The following is a 16336-nucleotide window of genomic DNA, read 5'->3' as shown; positions in this document are numbered from 1 at the left end:
TAATCCGTTCAGCCTTTGTTTATTTTTATTTTTATTTTCAGGGATGCAAAAATGATGTACACTGTAAATGTGCGATGTTTGTAATATGTCAAGAGCTGTCCCTTGGCTAAATCTTAAATTAGTCATAAAACAACAACAGTCAACAGCAGCATGTGCATATTAAAGGAGCAGATAGTTAACATAACATTGCTGTATGTTCAGCAAACAAATAGAACAGTCAAGAAATGTTCAAGAAAACTGTGCTGTTGACAGAAAAATGCTCTGAATGATGACTGTTGTTTACATGCTTATAATAACAACAATTAACATGTAAAATAACCGGTAGTTCAAATAACCGGTAGTTCAATGATAGCTTGAATGATTGCAGTAAACCTTTAGCCTGGTTCCTACATGTTGCATAAGTGATATAAAAACCTGGCGTGATGGACGATATGGGAACATGACATTAAAAAAAATTCCAAGGGTTAACAGAAATCCAACCTCGTACCCAGCTTGACAGAATGCTAACATTGCCATCTGCTGGAGTGCAACTGCAGACTGTCACTGATCGTCTGTACTAAACTGTATTTTCATCAGAACTTGGACGGTTGACACATGATGTTAAAATAGTTTTGAAGTAATAGAAGGGAAATAAAAGAAAAGAAAAGAAATCACAGGGCTCTGTTCTCACGTTTTGAGCTCCTGATCATTGAATCCCCATAAAACCCTCTGTGATTTGCTTGTACAGAGTGTATGTGCAAGGTCTGACCACAAGGTGGTCTGCTAAACCATCCAAATGATGTTAAATGCAATCAATACAGTTAGAAATCTAATAATTACAATTATCTGAATAATAAGAATATACATGTCAGGGAGAAAGGCATTATGTCTGTTTTCCCTACTTACTCAAAAAGCAATTGAAAGGACTGAAACACAGTTTGAAACAGCAAGAAAACAATTAAAACTCAAAACAAGTGTCTGTGGTTCTTCTCTGCTCCAAATGGCCTCTCTATTTTTTTTTCTCCTTGGTGTTACACCTATGAATAAATAAGAACACCACGTGATTCATCAGTTAAGTTTGATATTCAGTTCATAAACTACAATGAATAACAAGTGCCTTTTTCGTCAGATTCAACTCAAACAAGGGAAAATATTTCAAACAGACACAACTGATTTAAAAAAGTCGAAATATTGCACCACTACTGACTCCTCTGTGGGTAAAAAAAAAAAAAAACATCATACTGACATAGACGCTAAATGCAATGATGTGAGGAGGGTGTGTAAATCACATGGACCGCTTTGTGAGGTTAGTTCGGATTGGCAGTGTTGTGTCGATCCAGTGGTTTGGGTTTTGGATCATGGAGGTCCACACAGTGACTTCCTCTTCTGTGGAGTCCATCCAGCTGACATCTTCTCCATAACTCTGACCTGCCATTAAAAAAGATCCACACAACTGTCACACAACCACACACTAAGGTATGATGGTCTTTGTAAAGCAATGAAAACGATCCTAAAATAATAAGTGACCACCCTTGTTATACGTCCATGCACATTTTTATTGTATAAAACAATGTTACACTGAAAGACCGTCTATGGACAATTATTAGGCAAATGAGTGCTGTGATGTTGTTATTTTCACGCACACTTTCCAACTAAAAACTATATAAACCTGATTGTGAAATATTTTGAGGTGATTTGTATTTGTGTAATGACAACAGATTTGGCCTAAACATTATTCAAACCTATTAAGGTGTGCATTACTCTTACTGTACATTACCTCTGGTTAGAATCATAAAAATACTTTCAGATGGATGAAGCACTTAAGGAAGGTGTCATTACTGAACAGACCTTTTGTTGTTGGCCGGTCTTGAACAGAACAAAGTAGGATTCGATTTTGGATGCACTGATGAAAAAAGACTATCATTGGACCAGATGAACGGGAATGTGCACGGATGGATCGCTGATGTGCACACTTTGAGGCCATTGCCAAAGGTGGAGCAAGAGAAGTGGATGAAAATCAACTCCCAAACCTGTTTCTTCTTCCTGATACTGAAAGATACTTTCTTCAAGCAGCAGTAGAAGTCTGCCGCATTCAGTCATTATGGAAAATACTCCATCATACGCAAGCAAGTGCTCCGCACTTTAAATAACAACAAATAATAATTGCCCTGTGTGTTGCCTCAAGTGACCTAAATATCACTGAGGACTTATGGGCTCTTTTCAAACTAGTCTACAGCTAGGTAAGATGACACGCCTCTTTGAACAGCATTTGGAAGCTCAACACGACACACAATCATGACTCAACAGATACATATCAGCAAATTGGTTAACATTATCATTTTTGCTGATGGGCTGATTGCAGTCAACAAGCTGAGTGTTACGCCAGTATATCTAATCCTTAGCTACAGTACTATATGTTGACATTTTGAATTAGGTACACAAAATCTTCAAACGTCATAAAATCAAACCACATTTTCCTGGCATCTCTGGTCTTACTTTTTCTGCTGTGGCAGTTTATTGGATCAGTAATCATCTCTGCTTCAGTGAAAGGTGATCATAAACACGTCAAACTGAATTACTGAAAGTACTTACAGTCACTGAAAGAAGGGAAGCTATACTGTCACATTTTTGAGAGGCAAAAACAAACAACTAAAAAAAACAACTAAGCAGGGACCCGATATTTTTTTGTTTGGCTGCTCAATAACAGGAAACTAATGATCGTCTATCAATTGTGCACACAAATATAATTTCCCTTCTCTTCGTTTAGGTTTGAGGCGCAATAACCTTTTTGACTAACTGAGAACACTGTGTTAGATGAAAAATAGAATTCAGCTGAAAGTGATCAACAATCCCTAAAGCCTATAGAAACAGGCCATGAATACTCAAACCTGATACTGAGAAGCAGTTCAAAGCTGTCACCACCACTGCAGTCACATAATCTCCCTAACCCAGGCATACAAGACGAAACTGGTTTTCTATCAGTGGCTTTATCTGGAGCTATATCTGTTCCATGTCAACCACAATAACAGCAGAAACAATGAGCAGAACAAAGTGCTAACATTGCGGCAAACCTTCTCTTGAGAGTTTAATACTTTGACAAGGCAACTTTCAACTGTGCCTATTTCTTCATGTACTAGTTCACTGCAGAAAACAGCTTTACTTCCTCTTTCGACCTGTGTGGCCAAACCTAACCCAGCAGGGGCGAGTGCACATTAACACTGAGACATTGAATTACTTGTTCTGTGACCTCGCTCTGATGACGAGACCATCCGAAATGTCTGAAATGCCAGCAGCACAAAATGTAACCAAAGTGAATGACTCGACTGAAATGCGGTCAGCAGACAACTCCTGAACACCCCTGCAGGGGAAACATTCAACTGTGTTTATGACCCTGTCGACAAAGCTGATCATAAAATAAGACAGGCTGCAACCGCTTCCCGGACACACAAAAAAAGCAACCCTCCAGCAAACATAATGTCACCTATGACATTTCATCGCATCTTGAACCACAACCTTAGCAAGAAAGAAAAAAAAAGGTGCGATATTACATTACCAGACACCCAGACTCATAGAAAACAATGACAAGCATAAGTTATTCCAAAAATAACTCATGGGCTAGATGAGGTACAAGATAAGAATATGTTCTCTGAGCAAATAAAGCTGGTTACTCTAAAGACTGGAGCACATTTTGTCCCCAATCACTTATGGCTCTTACAGCATTGGCTTCCTGTCCTATTCACAGAAAGCTCCCTATAACTGACCAGTCTTGCAACTTTTCAATGTCACAGATTAATGAGAAAGTCATCACAATATTTAGGCCAATCGTTGGCAAATGTTCCTTGAATCACCTTTTAGATGTTCAGTGTGAAGTACATGTCTATCAACTGGTGTTTCAGCTTCTATGCCTTTCAAAGACTAACCATAACATTACAACAGTGACCATGCAGATTAGTACTCGATGAGATCATAACCCGTGTGACAGAAAATGAGGCCTTAATGGATTTGTGCATTTGCACTAGTTTTCTCTGCCACTTCAATAAGAGCCGAATCATGTGGAAACAGCTGTTCTTTTCTGATGCAAATTTACAACCGTTATGATATTTCTTCATAGAGATTCTCACCAGTTCCACAGCTCAGACGAATCCCTCCCAGGATGTGCACCTTTAACCCCTCACGCTGCCAAACAGTGAGCTCGGCGCAGGCCTCCTTCAGGTCGCTGGTGTGGAAGCCGTCATAGACCATGGTGTGGTTGTAGGTAGGACTGATGGAGCGTTTCACCACACGTGTCTTCTGACAACTCTGTCGACTTGCATCTGGAAGTATGTAGCTTGTGGAGGTGTGAAGCATAATTAGATAGATAGATAGATAGATAGATAGATAGATAGATAGATAGATAGATAGATAGATAGATAGATAGATAGATAGATAGATAGATAGATAGATAGATAGATAGATAGATAGATAGATAGATAGATAGATAGATAGATAGATAGATAGATAGATAGATAGATAGATAGATAGATAGATAGATAGATAGATAGATAGATAGATAGATAGATAGATAGATAGATAGATAGATAGATAGATAGATAGATAGATAGATAGATAGATAGATAGATAGATAGATAGATAGATAGATAGATAGATAGATAGATAGATAGATAGATAGATAGATAGATAGATAGATAGATAGATAGATAGATAGATAGATAGATAGATAGATAGATAGATAGATAGATAGATAGATAGATAGATAGATAGATAGATAGATAGATAGATAGATAGATAGATAGATAGATAGATAGATAGATAGATAGATAGATAGATAGATAGATAGATAGATAGATAGATAGATAGATAGATAGATAGATAGATAGATAGATAGATAGATAGATAGATAGATAGATAGATAGATAGATAGATAGATAGATAGATAGATAGATAGATAGATAGATAGATAGATAGATAGATAGATAGATAGATAGATAGATAGATAGATAGATAGATAGATAGATAGATAGATAGATAGATAGATAGATAGATAGATAGATAGATAGATAGATAGATAGATAGATAGATAGATAGATAGATAGATAGATAGATAGATAGATAGATAGATAGATAGATAGATAGATAGATAGATAGATAGATAGATAGATAGATAGATAGATAGATAGATAGATAGATAGATAGATAGATAGATAGATAGATAGATAGATAGATAGATAGATAGATAGATAGATAGATAGATAGATAGATAGATAGATAGATAGATAGATAGATAGATAGATAGATAGATAGATAGATAGATAGATAGATAGATAGATAGATAGATAGATAGATAGATAGATAGATAGATAGATAGATAGATAGATAGATAGATAGATAGATAGATAGATAGATAGATAGATAGATAGATAGATAGATAGATAGATAGATAGATAGATAGATAGATAGATAGATAGATAAACAATATATATATATTTTATTTTTTTACTGAAAAGCTTTCTCTGTTGAAACCATTTTGCACATATTTTCACCAGTGACCATAATGAAATTCGATGAACATGTTAACTGCTTATGATTAACTGATTACGTGTCATTCTGTTAAGAACGGATCGGAAAACATGTTGCAGAGCTGACACGCACCTTCTAACGAAGGAGTCTATAGCGCCTCCTTTGTTGGTAAGGAGACCGTGAGCCTCCCGAAGCCATATGTGAACCTCTCCTGTCAGAGGCATACCTCCGCCTGTACACACACATCACAAAATGTGTACAATGTATGAGACTCGTGTGATCGTGGTAATGAGGTGCGACTTGCATGTCCATATTCTGCTCACCTTCAAATCCTTCTGGAATGAATTTAATGGAGAGCATGATGTTCCCTCGACTGCTTATTGAGTCTGGACTCAGATAAACCTGTGCAAACAATAAAAAGATGAAGTCAGAAAAAAAATACAAAGAAAAAGAAAGCGAGGGGTAAAGAGGCGTACGTGTGAAAGCTGGGCGAGATTAGGGTTACATAAAACCCTTAGTTGAAATTCACAGCATGTCTTCCTCTCCCTGCAGCTCTCCCTGACACAAGACACACTCCTACTAGATTCTGTGTCTCCAACAAACCTGCCAAAAGTTCTATTACACAGACACTCAGATGCTAAACAAATTTGGTTAGGTAATTATTCATCTGGGAGTTCTCAAACACAGATATTGGCTTGTGTTACTGCATGAGGGTTTATTTGCATGCGACACATTATATTTATTTTTTCTCCTACCCTTGGCTGCAGGTCCTGCCACAGCGGCTGTGTGCAAGTCCAGTCCCAGAGCCCCAGAGCCACCTCCACCTCCCCCAGGAACACATTCCTCCCCAGGGGCTCGGCATGCCACACAGAGAGGTTCAAAGTCCGACTGCGAAGCTCCCCAGTACGTACTTTATACTGAAAGAGCATAATCCCAAACAGTTAGCAGAAGGGACAGCGCTAGTGCAGCACAAAGATAAACAGGACATGGCAAAGAAAACATATCACAAGTGTCATCATGCTGTATGTTTAACAATTGTGGTGCATGTTTTGGGCCGCAAGGAAGAGAAATGAGGGACAAATGGGAGATGTGGGACTGTAACTGCTGCATCTTTATGTAACATGTAAATGAGAGTGTCTTACTCTGAGCGTCTGATCATAGACTGGGTTAAGTGTCTTCTTTTGCACTGATGTCTTCTTCTTACTGTGATTTGACTTGTCTGGCAAGAGATAGGTCTTTACATATCTGCGAAGAACACACACATGCGTTGTTTCATCGATTTGGAGTCTGACAACTGATTCAGTACATATTCATATGAGCAAACATTCACTTACGGGTCAGAGCGGTTCTTGCGTGCTGAAGCGATGTCCTCGCAGCGATATACTTTAACTTGGAGCTCCTCCTTGTGAGAGTCATAAACCAATGAGTACTGGATGCGGCCCCTCACCTCTACCACTCCAAAATCCCCCGAGCTGAACAGACTCATCATGCTTCCACTGAGCTATAACACACACACGCAGAACAAAGATCAGCTACTGCGTCATTGTCCTGAGCTGAGTCATCTTGCCTCGCTGGATAGCTAATTAATCAGATGTGTGTGTGTGTGTGTGTGTGCGTGTATACCATGTAGCCCGAATGAAGGCTGCTGGTGGAGCTGCTGGTTTTCAGAGAGGCTGGATCTGGTTCTGTGAGGCAGCTGCTCAGAGAGTCAGAGTCCCCGTTGTGAAAGACAGTCGAGTCCTCCTAAACACACACACATAGACGTGCTCACAGTTCTTATACGCAGGGTTGTGCTTAGTCACAGTGAACCTTTTATTTCATTAACTGGTATACACAGTCATTTCATGAACTATTCAGAGCCCTTCAATTTTGCATTTGTTGATTTAAATTAATCTTATAATGATGAAATCGGCATTTTTAGCATCAATCTTACAATTTCAAAAGTGCACGTTCCGACACTGTCAAAGGAGAAATATGAAATCTTGAAGTTTTCAGACCCATATTTTAATTCTGTGTTACCATGTGATAGCAATTACAGTAGTGAGTCCTCTTGAGAGAATCTGCTGCCCTTTTTGACTTGGCTGGCTCATCGGTTTTTTTCAACACGATGCTCCCAAGGTCCAACATACTGGATGAGAAGCACCTGAACCATCAGTACTTGGTGTTCAACAGGCATCGTGCAAGGAGCAAACATTTCATCACAGACGTCTAGACAGAGTTCCATCTATCTTACTTTTTGCCCCAACAAGACCTGTGACATGTGGGACCTTTACATACACAGGCATGTTCACTACAAAACTATGTCCAATCAATTAAATCTCCAAAACAGTGACTAAACGTGTTCAAATAAAGGCAAACTTGCCACACTGTTAGCTTTACAAATGTCTATAAAATAATTTTCAAAAAAATAAATAAATAAATACTTCTACTCCAGAGTGAGGGAGTCACTGAGAAATTTTTGGAGCAACTGTATGGATATCATCCTTTTTTCAATATTTGAATTTTAGCTTCACATGATGTCAAATAATGACTCAGTCACTGTGAATGGAAGATGGAATACTGGCTAGCTCAACAGTGTTTACTTTTTACCACTAGTCAGAGTAATCTGTGGGTGTGGGTGTTGGTGTGCGTTATAGTCACCTCAGGTTCCTCTGAGTGGCCGTTACTTCTCCTTTCGCCTTCTACGAGCAGAATGACAAGTTAATGATGAGACTTTAACTCTGAGGGAGAGAAAGTGAGCGACAAACTTCCTTACCTTTTGATGACGAGGAACTCCTTCTACGTTGGAGACTCTGTAAATGATGATCATTTATTGATATGTAGATTTTGATATCAACCCGTTTTCAAGTATGGAAAACAGAAACAAGCCTTCTAAGCATACGCACCTGCGCTACAGGACTTGTTATTTTGGATTTCAAACTTCCATCACTCCTGAAAACACAATCAGAAACTGAAAATTCTTCTAAACACAAATGTTACATCCAATCATTTCATTTCATTTCTGACAGACACCCTCACTAACCCTCCGCTCTTCTCCTCCTTGCTGTCCTTCAGTCTTCCCGTCGCTTCAGGAGAGGTGCCGTTCAAGGAGGTTTCTTCTCTGTCTCCATTGAAAAGTTCATTCAGGGACACATCTGTTTCCGTGGCAACAACCAGAGAACCATCACTGAGATCTCCCTACAGCAGCAGCAAAAACAGCACCACAGGCAGATAATGGTCGAGCTGCACTAACTGAGGACTGACCTCTGCTCTTTGTCTTCCTGTGGCGAATGGACGCGCGGATGAGGTCGCAGCCCGAAGTCCACTTGCGATGGCGTTTGCTGCACTCCTCACTGAACCATTCCCCAGACAAGAGGCGCCGCCGCGCTGGATCTGCCTCTGCCTGCTCGAGGATCCTGCGGTATCAACAAGGTGCAAAGATAAACAGAAAACAGTCAAATGCACTTTTCCTCTTGAGAAGGATGATGACAGGGTACAAAAGAAACAGTTTTGCACTTCTTTCACGGAACTTTAGCCAGTGTGTAAAAGAAAAAGAGGGTGGGAGGCTTTGCCAAGTGAATGCCAAATGAGACCATCACAAAAAAATCTTTAGAGTAATCGATATTATATACTTGATTTCAATTAATTAGTAAAAACAAAAGTGTCAGCTATCAAGTTCTGATCGTTACAGCTTTTCTGTCACCTGTTTCCAAACAAAACAGGCAGATGTGGGACACACACCTTGATCTTTGTAAGAAGGGATTCATATATATCAAGATTTTGATAGACCAAAAGAAATAATTGATTAATCAGGTTAGAAAGTTGTTGTGTTAATTGCACCAATTGACTCATTCTAAAATACATCAGTGAGTTTAAATTATAGTAACTCTTCTGTAGGTAGAAATCATTTAAAAAGTTCACTTAAATCAAACAAATAATGTCAAAAAATCCGACTTTAATGAGCCTGTAGTGTACATAACTCTAGTTCTTTGACTTTGCCGAAGCTTCAAACCAACAAATGAAAAACAAAAGGGCTAAAGAAGCTGAAGGATGACACTGAACACACATCTAACTGAGACATTTTATGCTGGTTTTCCAATGAAGTTATCCACTGTATGTAAACATTACCAAATGAACAAAAGTGGTTGTTTTAGTCACCACAGACTGACCTTACACGTCCTTCATCCCGATTACGTAACTCCGAGTCACGCTGTAAGACCTCCAGGATGGAGGACTGCTCGTCCTCCGTCAGGTGGCTCAGGTCAAGAGATGAGTCAAGCCGCTCCCCCTCCATTCCTGAGAGAGAAGTGAGTGTTATCCTTAAACAAATAAGAGCCACACAGTGTCCTGCTTGTATTGTTTAAGGTGTGGAAGATAAAAAATATGCAATACATAATCATTTTATTATGAAAAATTTTAAAAACATTTAAATCTATGCCATGTCTATCATTAGATTGCAGTTGTTGCAAGGTCCTGTTGGAAGATTTAACATTTGACATAGTTCAGTAGAACATTTTGTTTGCAAACAAGTGCTTCAATCTCTCTGACTTGATGGGCCCACTGACAACAGGGCCAGAAGAGCCAAGGAGTCTGGCGGTGCCAGAAATAGTTCTCCAGAAATGAGAAGCAAAACAATCACAACAGATGTGAATCAAAAATATGTAGAATAACTTGAAAGAGACCAAGAGGCAAAACACAAAGAAAAATTATCTAAATGGAACACAAAAGGACCAAGAGATTAAAAAAAAAGACATAAATGGCCACCAAGTTTTTAAACAAAACAATTACCTAAATATGACACAAAACAATTGATGATATGATGCAAAACAACTTAAATGTAAAGCGAAATGAGATCAAATACATGCAAAATGGCTGCAAAGCAAAGAAAAGCAATCAAGAGATGTAAAACACCAATAAGGGCACAAAAAGACCACAAAGACATGTAAAATAATGTAAATTAGACTAGCTCCAAACAAACAACCAGAAAGATATGCAAAATGTGCACAAAGTGACACCAAATTATAAATCTGTAGTTAAAATACAACCAGAGACACACAACACAACTCCAAATTGATTCTGCTACATTCATTGGCAGCTGGTAACTCTAAATGTCCATTCGCTCACCTGGATGTATCAAAATACCACAAGAACTCAAATACTCAACTCAGAACCCTGACCCCTATATTTTACATTATTCCCCCAAATGCAGTGTAAAATAATAAATGCACGTTCTTATTCATTCTTTTGTTATTTTCAATCTAACAAAAATAAAAAGTAATGGCTTCTTTTGTGCCCTTTAGCATATCATCAAACACGCAGAAGTAGCAAATGATGGGACAACTCACTTCCCACCTCCAAGCTGCATCAAGAGTCTTTTTGTTTTTCAGGGTGTCTCAGTCTTCTTTGGAAAAGTAGGGGAATGCTGACACATGTGTGCCCACGGCTCCGTGCCCACTTAAATTTAACTCCACCATAATGTCGTTCCTCTGTCACAGATTGTTTCAACTGAACAATTTTAAAGGTCTGAAGCAGTAGCTGTTCACTTCTTCACACGGAACTATCAAAGGTAAGAGGAGTGTCCTAGAAAATACATGCAAAAAATAAAAGAAATCCACCATCCACCAAGGCCTAAGGCTGGAAGCTACAACACCTTCTTAGGGTTACAAAATCCTTGAACATGTGCATCTGTCAGTTGCTGTATACATGAATGGAAGAGATGAGGAAAGACTACAACTTAAACTTAAAGGTTTACAACGTAGTTTATTAACTGACCTAATATAGAACAACGGGGGAGAAGGGGGATTATAGTAAAAGGTATGCAATGTAGCCTGTTGCACCACTTTTTTATGCCCTTGAGGTTTGTTATGTTTCTGAAAGGAACGCATGCGCAAAGCGGTTTGTTCGGACAACATGATCAATATGCGATGCGTGCACCAGTTTTCGCAAATGCTATAAAACGACCAAAAAAAGTGATACTACTTTTGTGTATAGTACATTATGCCATTCATGTCTTCATTTTTGCTGTGACATATCTCTATTTTTTTCCTTTGCTGTTCTTTTTTTAAGATAAAGTACTACTAATATTCCCTATCTAGTTCCGACATATTTCTTATTTGGCTTGTCTGAACTCTCACCATGTCAGTTTCATCTGCATGAAATCTCGTTTCAGGAAAAACAGGCCCATGAGGCACTTTCCTCATCAGGAACACCGCGTGAGCGAAGACACCTGTCACCACAGTTTCCTCAGTTAACTTCTCTCTTCGCCGAACGCATAAAACGCACGCAAATAAACATAAAACACACAAGAAACGCGTATTACCTCACATGACGGCTTCCGCCCGTTCCATCTGTGAAAAGTTTGGTGAAAAGTTCTCCTGAGTGCGTTTAGTGCCTGTGGGTGTGTGTATGTGTGTGTGTGTGACGTTCGTGTGCTGTGTAAACCGAGCGAACACGCCCTCAACAGTCAGTCCGCATAGGAGCAGCACTCTGCTGGCAGCGCAGCGTGAGAGCAAACACAAAACTACAGACATGGAGAGTTGCAGAGCGTGTGTGTGTGTGTGCCACTCTGAAAAGGTGCATTTAACTGTGACTCACGCACACGGATGTTTCACCAAATAGCAGGGTGGAGGTGGGATGTAACAAACTTCCTTGTCCCTGTCCACACCTGTTAAACACACTGAATGTAAACCACTGTACACACGCGCGCGGGGGAAAGGGAAAGAAATAAAAAGCGGTAGCTTCAACAAATTCGTGAGTGTGTTGGACTTTTCACTCTGGATCTTTTCACTCAGTGGGAATGTGTTTGTGTGTAGGGGGAGGGTGGATTCAGGGGCTTATATTCAGCCCTGTCCTTTGTCAACAGACTTGGGTGACAGCCACTGTCTACTCAATTGGGGAGGACCTTTTTGTGTGGGTTTATTCAAGCCTGTAGGTTCTGGCACACCAGCAGTGCTTCTGGTCCTCCATAGGCCTCCATCAATTGTCTGTCTGAGCAATCATATGAAGGGGGGGGGGGGGGGGGGGGCAAGAAAGGTAGATACAGGCAGTCAGACTGCAGATTACATCAGATTAAGTTCACTCCCTCTGATGGTATGGGCAAACATTAGCACATACTATATGATCCCTGCAATTAGTAATTAGTCTGCATCTGACTTACATACAAGAGAACAGCAGCATGACACCCACTGAACCAAATTTATTCAGAAAATCTAACAACATCACTCACACAAAAAAAGAATCAAACACTTTATCTTACTCAGCATAACCATCCGTAACATCAGTACACAGGAATACATTTCTTTGGACTATTACATTACTAATACATAAACGTGAGCAATCAAAACAGAACTCCTTTGCATGACAGGTTTATAAAAAAAAAACTGATAATGAAACCCACACCAAAGCAGTGTATCTTTGTAGTCATACTAGATGTCTTTAGGAAGTATGAAACCCTACCAACAAAGGTGAGCAGACTCACTGAATCCTGAAAGGCAAAGAGAAGATGAGATAAAGACAGCTATCATATGATATAAACAAACAGCCCAGCTTAAAAATTTAGTCTGTATTTCTGCATAAATACGGTGAAATTAACATCGGTCAGATGTGAGTAGGAGCCCTCTTTAGATAAATATTACTATTATAGCTGATCTTCACAACAAATTGTAGAGGGAGTTTATAATGGCATGAACAAAGGAGATTTTTAATGCTAATCAGACTCGAAAAGGTTACAAAACCATCTTTACATATTTTGGACTCCACTAAACCACAGTCTGACTAATTGTCGTCAAATGGAAAAAAAAGAGTAAGATCATATAACCCTTGGAAAAGTAGGGATACTTTCTGACCCACTTCTAAGCAAAAAAACAAACAAAAACAAACCCCTTCTCAAATGTGAAGGAGAGAGAAAAGGAGGAGAAAGCCACTGCTCCCCATAAAGAAAACTACAGGTATCTAAAATCTACTGGGGACTGCCTTCCATCACTAAAAACTTCAACCAATATGTGAAGCACAGTAGCATCATGGTCTGGGCCTGTTTCGTTGCATCCCGAACAGGACAGCTTCATAGAATCATGAATTCTGAAAGATGCCAGTCAAGTTGAATGACTGATATTAGTCTGAAAACTAAATCTTAAGAGAAGATGCATATCGCTTATCAAGAGGGGCACAACAGCTACAGAAAGCGAAGTTTCACATATTTTTGCGACTCTGACTCAGCAAACAAACATTTACTTTGTTAAAGAGCCGGTCAGGTTTAATGTTTTTGTTTCATTTGTTTGTTGGGGTTCTCCCTATACACACATTAGGTATTATATGGAAATTTACTGATGTCTGACGTAACATTTTAGGCAGAAATAAAGATTAAATATATAGGGTTCACTCACTCTCAAGCACAGCTGTAAGGTAGGTAAATATCTAAACTTTTTATTTCAGTCAAGCACAACAAAGCTTATCAAATACACATGAAGGAGAGAAGTGCTCTTTTAATTTGGACAGCCCCAGGGTCTCATTTGAATCTATTTTTAGGTTCTTAAAAGAAGTCGAAATACTTGTCGTGACTTTGCCTGACCTACAGTCTGAGTTTATGTAATGCTTTCTCACAGATCTACTGCAGTGTTTACAGCATAAGGCTAAAACAGCTCAACTGAAACAACCAAACTGTTTGTAAGTGAACGAATTGCTGTTTTATGTTCATGTTGGGTTTGATTGGAAATCTATGGCTGACAATGCTGAGGATCTCTTTTTGTCAGGCTTTATGAAGACAAACAATACCTATATAAACACATGAACATTTTTTAGGCTAAATGTCCTCTTATAAACACACCCACCCCAGTGGGGCACACATGGGGACCAAGCCAACAGTGACAGGCACTCAGAGAAGCAAAAAAAAGAAAAGAAAATCTTGTCGTCATAACTTGATGAGTCACCACTCTGCTGCTGCTGCTGTCCTCCATCTTGAGTTATTGCCCTTCACGCATCCTGTCCTCACTGTGGCTGCTCTCTGTGCAAAGACAAACTAAATTACAGACTGACTTACAACATTTGAGATCAGATTCTAAATACAATTCAAGCTTGAGATGTTGAAGGCAAACTGCTTTGCACTGCATAGATTGTGTTGTTAATCATTCCTACCACAAGAGGCTGCTGCTGCATTCTCTTAATACAACTGAAACAGACATGAGAGATTCCTTTTATTTAACATCTACATATTCAAACTCACATTGGGTCATAGCTGCTCTGCTCTTTGGATTTGAGGAGACGCATAGCGATGAGGCCACCTGCCTGCAGACATAGCACAAGTACGATGCCGCCTATAAAGCTGGACATGTCGAACTTGGCTTGGGAAAACTCTGGGGAGGGCTTGGTGCTAGTTTCATCACCTTGAGGAAAAAGAACAGAGTTGCTGTCATTATATGAAATTAAGAGACATGTCAAAGAGCCCTGAGTGTTTGCAGGGAACATGTTGCCAAGCTCTTTTCATAATAATAACTGTTTGACGCAAAAGAGAAAGGAGGGAGGGAGGGAGGATTGTTAAAGGGGTGCTGAGGCACTACTGATCCAATTTACCTGAGTCACCTTCACCTCCGCCCACAGCAACAGTTTCTACAACTGGGAAATGAAATATGTAATAGAGTTACTGAGGAGGCTGACAAACACTTCAGGTCAATTTTTGTGTGCGTTGGTTAGTACCTATGCACAATTCTGGCACTCTGGTCCAGCTACAGTTCATGCCACTGTCTGCAGAATCTCCCTGATCAGTCACACACGCACCCGTATCATTGCCTGGAACAAGTAGAAGAGGCATTCTGGTGTGAGCTTTCCTGGCATGATGAATAATTCAGTCATCTTGTACAAATGAGGGGAGCTAATGTTACAGCAGCTCCGATGATTGAATTACTATCAGAGGTCAGGGGTGTGTGTTATTGTGCCCGTCTGCGTATGTGTGTGTGTGTCACCATTTGGGCAAAGTCTCCAAACGCAGCCTGTCAGGTTAAGCATGGAGTCTCCAACACAAAGGTCACATGATTCAGCTTGAGAACAATCTGTAGGAGGAATAAAATTGGCAGTCGTTTGTCACTGTCAGTCAAACCCAAGTCATTAATGCAGGATTATCCTGCCACTGATACATTTTAACTGCTTCAACATTGCAGGACTTCCTAACAATCTGGACAAGGTCAGAAATGGCAAACTGTGTAATGCCAAAGAAGTGATGGTAGATTCTCCTTAATTATCATTTCTTCATTTTTCTTTTACTTAAGTCAGTTTGTTAGAAACAATAGAGGATGAACCACCTTCACTGTAACTGAGAAGAGGGATATGAGTAAGGAAAGACAATAAAAGCAGATCAGATCTGACTGCCATGGATATAAGAAGCGAAGGATGGTGAAAGAAAGACCAAAACCAAATCCACTGAGAAGGTCTAACAGTATAACAATAAAAATAAGTCATGCACAGAATATTACCTGACTGTGAGTACACAAAGGGAACCACTGCTAGAAGCAGCAGAGTCGAGCAGAGGACCCTCGGGACCAAATGTTGCATTCTGACAGCCGCAGAGCACCAACACCTGCAACTATCACCTGAAAACCTCAACGCTCTGAGTGAAAAAAGGAACAGCAAAAAGGACTGAAACTGAAATATCTTCAGCTAGTCTTTTAAAAGTAGTCCTAAAGATGCCAGTAGAGATACAGTTCCCAATGAAGGCACAGAGAGAAATAAACACAGACAGAGGATCTGTGTAACATGAGCAAGACCAAACTTGGTTTCCTGGCAACCAAGTGGTCCACCTCAGCCCTCCTGAAATACACACCAGTTTGAAAGGACCGACACCTGTTTACCTCAGCAGGCAGTGCACCGACATACA

At 39.6% G+C, this 16336-nt stretch overlaps 3 protein-coding genes across 4 annotated transcripts in view; 1 reads left to right on the top strand and 2 right to left on the bottom strand.

Moving 5' to 3' along the window:
* Window positions 1-22: 22 nt before the first annotated feature.
* On the bottom strand, window positions 23-11987 carry sytl1 (synaptotagmin-like 1). Of its 2 annotated transcripts, none has more exons than XM_072371074.1 (15): window positions 11795-11987; window positions 9645-9771; window positions 8740-8891; window positions 8519-8630; window positions 8382-8427; window positions 8252-8288; window positions 8137-8177; window positions 7120-7239; window positions 6831-6997; window positions 6639-6741; window positions 6252-6413; window positions 5820-5898; window positions 5629-5728; window positions 4101-4306; window positions 23-1407 (listed from the first exon to the last, which is right to left on the bottom strand). In XM_072371074.1, exons 2-15 carry the CDS (start codon window positions 9767-9769, stop codon window positions 1265-1267), a joined length of 1593 nt encoding a protein of 530 aa, XP_072227175.1. In that variant the 5' UTR covers window positions 9770-9771; window positions 11795-11987; the 3' UTR covers window positions 23-1264. The 2 variants fall into 2 exon arrangements, with proteins under 2 accessions (XP_072227175.1, XP_072227176.1); XM_072371075.1 differs by lacking the exon at window positions 11795-11987 and adding an exon at window positions 11610-11672.
* The window catches only part of zcchc17 (zinc finger, CCHC domain containing 17), a 190822-nt gene continuing 175909 nt past the window's right edge, over window positions 1424-16336 (top strand). Inside the window, exon 1 of the mRNA XM_072371078.1 lies at window positions 1424-1434. The gene's annotated coding sequence lies outside the window, so the exon portion shown is untranslated. The remainder of the gene's footprint in view (window positions 1435-16336) is intronic.
* Window positions 11932-16014, bottom strand: cd164l2 (CD164 sialomucin-like 2). Its single transcript, XM_072370080.1, has 7 exons — window positions 15936-16014; window positions 15429-15515; window positions 15163-15255; window positions 15040-15081; window positions 14693-14852; window positions 12953-12958; window positions 11932-11995 (listed from the first exon to the last, which is right to left on the bottom strand). Exons 1-7 carry the CDS (start codon window positions 16012-16014, stop codon window positions 11932-11934), a joined length of 531 nt encoding a protein of 176 aa, XP_072226181.1.

This window comes from Leuresthes tenuis, unplaced genomic scaffold (genome assembly GCF_036924035.1).
Source record: "Leuresthes tenuis unplaced genomic scaffold, fLeuTen1.0.hap1 SCAF_18, whole genome shotgun sequence".
NCBI classification, from domain to species: Eukaryota; Metazoa; Chordata; class Actinopteri; order Atheriniformes; family Atherinopsidae; genus Leuresthes; species Leuresthes tenuis.
Note: the sequence above shows the minus strand (reverse complement) of the source record. Positions and strands in the feature narration are given on the sequence as shown.

What these genes read in the sequence shown, in the direction of transcription:
- cd164l2 (XM_072370080.1), bottom strand. Translation starts at nt 16,014, where the DNA reads ATGCAACATTTGGTCCCGAGGGTCCTCTGCTCGACTCTGCTGCTTCTA. An exon ending in CTTTGTGTACTCACAGTCAG is followed by an intron (nt 15,516 to 15,935) that starts GTAATATTCTGT and finishes TTCCTCCTACAG; the next exon opens with ATTGTTCTCAAGCTGAATCA. An exon ending in AGTGCCAGAATTGTGCATAG is followed by an intron (nt 15,082 to 15,162) that starts GTACTAACCAAC and finishes TTCATTTCCCAG; the next exon opens with TTGTAGAAACTGTTGCTGTG.
- sytl1 (XM_072371074.1), bottom strand. Translation starts at nt 9,769, where the DNA reads ATGGAGGGGGAGCGGCTTGACTCATCTCTTGACCTGAGCCACCTGACG. An exon ending in CGCAAGAACCGCTCTGACCC is followed by an intron (nt 6,742 to 6,830) that starts GTAAGTGAATGT and finishes TGTTCTTCGCAG; the next exon opens with ATATGTAAAGACCTATCTCT. An exon ending in ATAGACTCCTTCGTTAGAAG is followed by an intron (nt 4,307 to 5,628) that starts GTGCGTGTCAGC and finishes CACCTCCACAAG; the next exon opens with CTACATACTTCCAGATGCAA.